The sequence below is a fragment of the Myotis davidii genome, unplaced genomic scaffold (assembly GCF_000327345.1).
Source record: "Myotis davidii unplaced genomic scaffold, ASM32734v1 scaffold170, whole genome shotgun sequence".
NCBI lineage: Eukaryota > Metazoa > Chordata > Mammalia > Chiroptera > Vespertilionidae > Myotis > Myotis davidii.
This window is the reverse complement of record NW_006282528.1, coordinates 869,314-875,347: the sequence shown is the minus strand read 5'-3', so window position 1 is coordinate 875,347 and position 6,034 is coordinate 869,314. Positions and strand designations below refer to the sequence as shown.

Sequence of the window (6,034 nt, the reverse complement as noted above, 5' to 3'; positions counted from 1 at the left end):
CCTCTGCCCACCGAGGTGGGGGCCGACGGCGCGGAGGACGTGGCCGCGTCCAGCAGGAAGTTCCTGGACGGGGACGAGCTCACGCTGGCCGACTGCAACCTGCTCCCCAAGCTGCACATCATCAAGGTCGGTGGCTCCCGCCCCCGGACGGGGCTGTGTGCACATTTGACTTGTGGCCGGGGACAGCACAGGACCCGGAATGCGAGGAGCCGGCCACCCGGGTTCAGACACGGGGTCAGGTGTCCTCCGTCCTCGGGGCGTCCTCGTCGCTCTCTCCGCATGACCGCCACGGAGGGGTGCGTGGTCACGCCGGCGTCTGAGCTGAGGCTGGGACCTGCTGAGTGGGATCTGTGAGATGAGCTGGGATGGCCGCCGGGTGCGGTGACGGCCAGGCAGCCACGCTCCGTGAGGGCCGGCCCACTCCCACGCGGGGCTTAACAACCTCAGTTAGTTCATATTCTCTCTCTCTCTCTCTCCTTCTCTCCTTTTTTCTTCCTTTTAAATATATTTTTATCAATTTTAGAGAGGAAGGGAGAGGGAGGGAGATAAAAACATCAATGATGAGAGGGAATCACTGATTGGCTGCCTCCTGCACGCCCCCTACTAGGGATCAAGCCCGCAACCTGGGCCTGTGCCCTGACCAGGAATGGAACTGTGACCTAGGTCGATGCTCAACCACTGAGCCACACTGGCCGGGCAGCAGCCCCAGTTCTTAACATCAGCCCCACAGCTGGGGAGAAGGGACAGGTCTCTGGCTCGGCCACGGCCGCATCTGGCGTCCTGTCTCCCCAGATGTTGCGCGTGAAGTGAAAGTCACGGGTCATGCATCATTAGGGTTGAGAGATGCCCTGGGACTGCAGTTCTTCTGCACGAGGATTCAGACGAGGTTTCAGACGAGATTTCAGACGAGATTTTAGACGAGAATTCAGACGAGATTTCATCTCGGCAAGGCATAGGAATTGTGGAAGCGTGAACCCCTCGACCTGGCCCCCGACCGTCTAACTCAGAATTCCGGGAGTGGCCCTGAGATCCGGGGGCTGGTGGCCCCCCCTGGAATGCTGGGCCGTGGCTGTCCCGCAGGGGTACCCCAGCCCGTCACTTACACGTGTCAGCTACTCGGTCATTGTCACCACTGCTATGCCCTTGGCCCTCAGTGACCTCAGATGCCCCAGGAAGAAGTCTTGTTCCGAGGGCATCTCTATTATTCACAGCCCACTGGGTCCAGAGCTGGGTCCTTGGTCTAGAACAGCGGTTCTCAACCTGTGGGTCGCGACCCCTTTGGCGGTCGAACGACCCTTTCACAGGGGTCGCCTAAGACCATCCTGCATATCAGATATTTACATGACGATTCATCACAGTAGCAACATGACAGTGATGAAGTAGCAATGAAAATGATTTTATGGTTGGGTCACAACATGAGGAACTGTATTTAAAAGTTTGGCTCAGTGGATAAAGCGTCGGCCTGCAGTCTGAAGGGTCCCAGGTTCGATTCCAGCCAAGGGCATATGCCCAGGTTGCAGGCTCATCCCCAATAGAGGATGTGCAGGAGGCAGCCAATCAATGATTCTCTCTCATCAATGTTTCTATCTCTCTCTCCCTCTCTTCCTCTCTGTAAAAAATCAAAATATATATTTTTTTTAAAAAAAGAAACTTCGTGGCCCATGCTCAGAAGTCGGTATTTTGTGGAAGAGCCACACTCAAGGGGCCAAAGAGCCGCATGTGGCTCGCAGGCCGCAGTTTGCCGACCACTGGTCTAGAAGGATGGGGGATGGGAAAGACAACACAGGGACACTGTGAAGGTACGGATGGGTTCACACAGCCTGTGGCCCTGAGGCGCCTGTGAGCACCACCCCTACCCCCGCCTTGCTCTGCCTGCACTTCTTCCTTCTCCCGGCCCAATCCCTGCCCTGCCCCAGTTTCTTTTTTCTTCTCTCTTCCCTGTTGTGCTCGAAGGTACCTGTGAAATTCTAGCCTTAAAGATATTGCTGATCCTACAGGGGAGTGTTCAGAAAAGAGCATAATAAATAGCTTTGTAATGTTATAACGACAATATAAATAACGTTGCCAGTGCTGACACCTGAAACTTAATGAGAGCGTGTTATCCCTCCTGCCTGCGGCACTGGCGATGGTGCTCCTGTGACAAAAGCACTTTACATTTCAGTTTGAACAAAGTATTCAGAGCGAAATAAAGCCGCCCATGGCTCCCCTACAGAACTATCAGCCGAGCCTCCGAAGCCCCTTGGCTCTCAAATACCACCCAGCCTCGCGGTCTCCCAGGCCGAGCGTTTCCCACCGGACAGGAGAGTCAGTCTGCAGGGATTTATGGGAAAGAGGAGGGTCTGACAGAGGGCTTTGTCATTTCTTCCCCGTCCTGAAACCCAGCATTGGCTCCGTCTGTCACACGACCAGGAAGGGACAGACTCCCGTGGAGGACTGAGGGACGCCACCCAGAGTGAGTGCCGCAGGGACGGCGTGCCGTCCCGTCTTCAGCAAGGCCGGGTGGCGCGAGGGTCCATCCCACAGCCCGAGAGCCAGCACAGCGTCTCTGTCCGAGGAGGCAGAGATCACCTGGGAGCGGAGGCCTCTGGGAGGCAGAGCTGGAGGAGGAGCCCATGGTGGCACCTTGTTTGCATTCTGTCACTGTCCCCTGACCCAGAGGACAGGGCGGGAGGTGCAGTGGAAGAGAAGGGAAGTGGCAGTTCTCTTCCTTCCTTCCTTCCTTCCTCCCTCTCTTTCACTTTCTTCCTTCCTTTCTTTTTTTAGTGAGGGGGGAGGTAGAAAAGCATCGATGTGAGGGAGATACATCTATCTGTTGCCTCCCATACACGCCCAGACTGCACCTCAACGGGATCAAACCCGCAACCTAGGTAAGTGCCCTGACCGGGAATTGAACCTGTGACCTCCTGGTGCCCAGGATGATGCTCCAACCAACTGAGCCACACACACCAGGGCCTGAGCTTTATTTTCAGCCAAGGTGGCCTCCTGCCTAATCGGTGAGCCTCAGAGCGGAGGATGCCTCCCCTGGACCCTGACCCTGACGGTAACCCTGACCCTGACGGCAACCCTGACCCTAACGGTAACCCTGACCCTGACGGTAACCCTGACCCTAACGGTAACCCTGACCCTAACGTGTCCCCTGTGACAGAGTGTAGAGCAGTCTTTGGTGAGACTGTTTGAGGGTAAATATCCAAGTTGGCCAACCAGCGGCCCCGTCTCACTCCCTGGGCCCTTCACACTGGTGTTCAGCACATGGTTGGCGCAATAGGTCTTCCTTGTTCAAAATGATTCACAACCAGAAAGAACCCACGTGGATGCAGATGATCAGAAAGGGGAGGGGAGGGTAAGGAGGCGGGAAGCCGGAGGGAGAGGCGGTGGAACCACGCGTCTGATGAAGAATGGCTCCCATAAATTACAGAACATTCCAGACAGACGTGTCTCTACAGCCTCGGAGAAATGGAGGCGTACATGGATCTTTGGAGAAAAACCTCAAAGACGACACGCAGATGAAAAAATAAATATAACGCCACTGAGAAGAGGACAACCAGACAGGCAGAGCTCAGGAAGAAGACAGATAACGCACTTCAGACGGAGAGGCTAGATGAGAGGTCACAGGAAGTGGAAATGGACGGTGCAGGCGTGAGCCAGGGGCTTGGAGGGTGGGCCTGAGAAAACCACCCCAAACCAAGCGGAAAGGAGCCCGGAGGGAGGCTCCAGATGGACACAACCAGGCACAAGAGGACGGGAAAGGGAAACGAAAAAAAGAGGGCGCAGAGGGAAAGTCACTTTGAACTGAAGGATGCCCCAGGCCATCAGTTTAAACAATAGGCCCTTGTCCTGTCGGGTGGCTCAGTGGTTGAGTGTTGGCTTATGAACCAGGAGGTCACGGTTTGATTCCCGGTCAGGGCACATGCATGGGTTGCAGGATCGATCCCTAGTGTGGGGCATGCAGGAGGCAGCCGACCGATGCTTCTCTCTCATCATTGATGGTTCTGTCTTTCTCCCTCTCCCTTCCTCTATGAAATCAATAAAAATATATATTAAAAAAAACAAAAGCCGCGATGGCAGAGAGATAGCAGGCAAACGCAAGCACCAGGAGAGTGGGATGGCCGCCACGAGCATCAGTGGGCAGGGACTCCAGGGGGAGACGGGAAGCGGAGCAGGGGCTTTCTCCAGGCCACGCGTCCTGTTTGCGGCCACACCGCGCCCGTGGCTGCCAGTCCCCCCATCCGAGAAACAAGCCCTGAAGACCTTCTGGTCTGTGGTTAAGCCCCAGGTGGCTTCACTCAGACACCCCAGATCCAACGCACAGATCAGAGCTGGCTTTTGTAGCCCCAGATCCCTGTGAGGGGATGAGCTGTGTCCCCCAAATTCATATGGTGAAGCCCCAATGCCAGGACCTCGGAACGTGACCTGATTTGGGAACAGGGTCTTTGCGGTTCCTGTCTGATTAGTAGGGTCACGTGAGGTTTATTGGAGTCGGGGGGCCCCAACCAATATGATTATAAAAAGGGGGACATTGGGCACAGAGACACACGGCGAAAACTGTGAGGAGCGGCGTTCTGCTGTCACAGGACCAGGAACTGGCAGGAACCGGGAGGGGGACCAGACACAGTCCCCCACGGCCTGCAGAGGGCGCGGCTCCCTGACACCTTGATCTTGGACTTCAGTCCACCAGGACTCGGAGAAGGAAGTTGTGTTGTCAGCCGCCCAGCTCATGGTGCTGTCAGGGCAGCCCTAGGACACGGACAATATCCCCACAGGGGACACTTCCTTTGTGACTACATCCCCAACAGCACCCCTGCAGCCAAGGGAACATCGCACCGTTGTGTTGTCTGTGACATTTCCTGTCGGTTCCCTGCCCCTACCGTGTCCCTGGGGTGAGGACTTGAGTCTGTCCTCTGTACCCGGCCGACCACAATGCAAGGACCCTCAGTGGCAGAAGGCGGAGTGTCTGCAGGCCTCACACAGACACGTGGGATCCAGGAGGCCCCGCGTGGACTTCACAGAGGACTGAGCACAGTCCGAACTGAACATCCATCCTGAATCCTTCGCACCCAGCCCCCGGGAGCACAGCCCCCGGAGAGGAACCTGCGGGGCAGCAGGGGAGTCCACGGGACACAGAGCGGGGTGGCTGTGAGAACTGGGGGGCGGCGTGGCCTGGAGCCACTGTGTGGAGGCTGGTACCTCGCTAACCTGCCCCATCCCCAGTGTGTCCCCTGCGAAGTCAGCGTCACCCCGGCCGCCGGGGTCTTGGGGTGGCAGAGGGCCCCCTCAGGGAGTGCGCCGTCTCCTCGAGGTGCCGCGCTGGTGGGTTCCCCTCTGACCATCTCTTCATTTTCAGGTCGTGGCCAAGCGGTACCGAGACTTTGAATTTCCCTCTGAAATGACGGGCATCTCGAGGTACCTGAGAAACGCCTACGCCCGGGACGAGTTCACCAACACGTGCCCAGCCGACCGGGAGATCGAGCTCGCCTACTCGGATGTGGCCAAGAGGATGAAGTGAAGGGGGGCCTGGCGCGGCCCGGCCGGCGCGGCTCTGGACGGTGCCCTCTGCGTCTCCCGCAATAGCCACCCTTCGCCGGAGAGCGCCCCTTTTCTTTAGTAACGCCCCAGGCTGACCCACCAAATGGCACGGGGCTGTCACGTCCCCTCCCGCGTGCCTCTGAGCAGCACCGGTGCCGCCTGCTGTCCCCCCGACTTCGTTCCTCTTTGTCGCCGCCTCTGACGGTCACAGGCGTCGGGGTGTTCCGGGCGCGTGCTTTGCAGTTTAAGTTCCAAAGCAAATCAGGTCTGGGCTCGGTGCCTCCTTTAAGGAGAGCGGCGTCTGCCTCCGATAGTCTCAAGTCGCCAGCCTGCTTTTCTCTCTAATAGTATTTTAACTTTTCTCAGAATGAAGCTGCTGTTTTTGTAATTACCCAATAACAGGTGCCGATTTTAACATTTTAACACAATGTCAGAGAGTAGAGATAGAAGAAAAAGATCGCTTGAAATTTCATTGCCCTGAGATCACCGCTGATAACCGACTTGGGGCATC

The 6,034-nt window shown here is 56.8% G+C and overlaps 1 protein-coding gene across 1 annotated transcript in view; it reads left to right on the top strand.

Moving 5' to 3' along the window:
- LOC102774222 (chloride intracellular channel protein 4) overlaps positions 1 to 5,973 on the top strand; it is a 7,412-nt gene extending 1,439 nt beyond the window's left edge. Inside the window, exons 2-3 of the mRNA XM_015560212.1 lie at positions 3 to 126; positions 5,342 to 5,973. Coding sequence (XP_015415698.1) covers positions 3 to 126; positions 5,342 to 5,503 — 286 coding nt within the window. The 3' untranslated portion in view covers positions 5,504 to 5,973. The remainder of the gene's footprint in view (positions 1 to 2; positions 127 to 5,341) is intronic.
- The last annotated feature ends 61 nt before the right edge of the window (positions 5,974 to 6,034 follow it).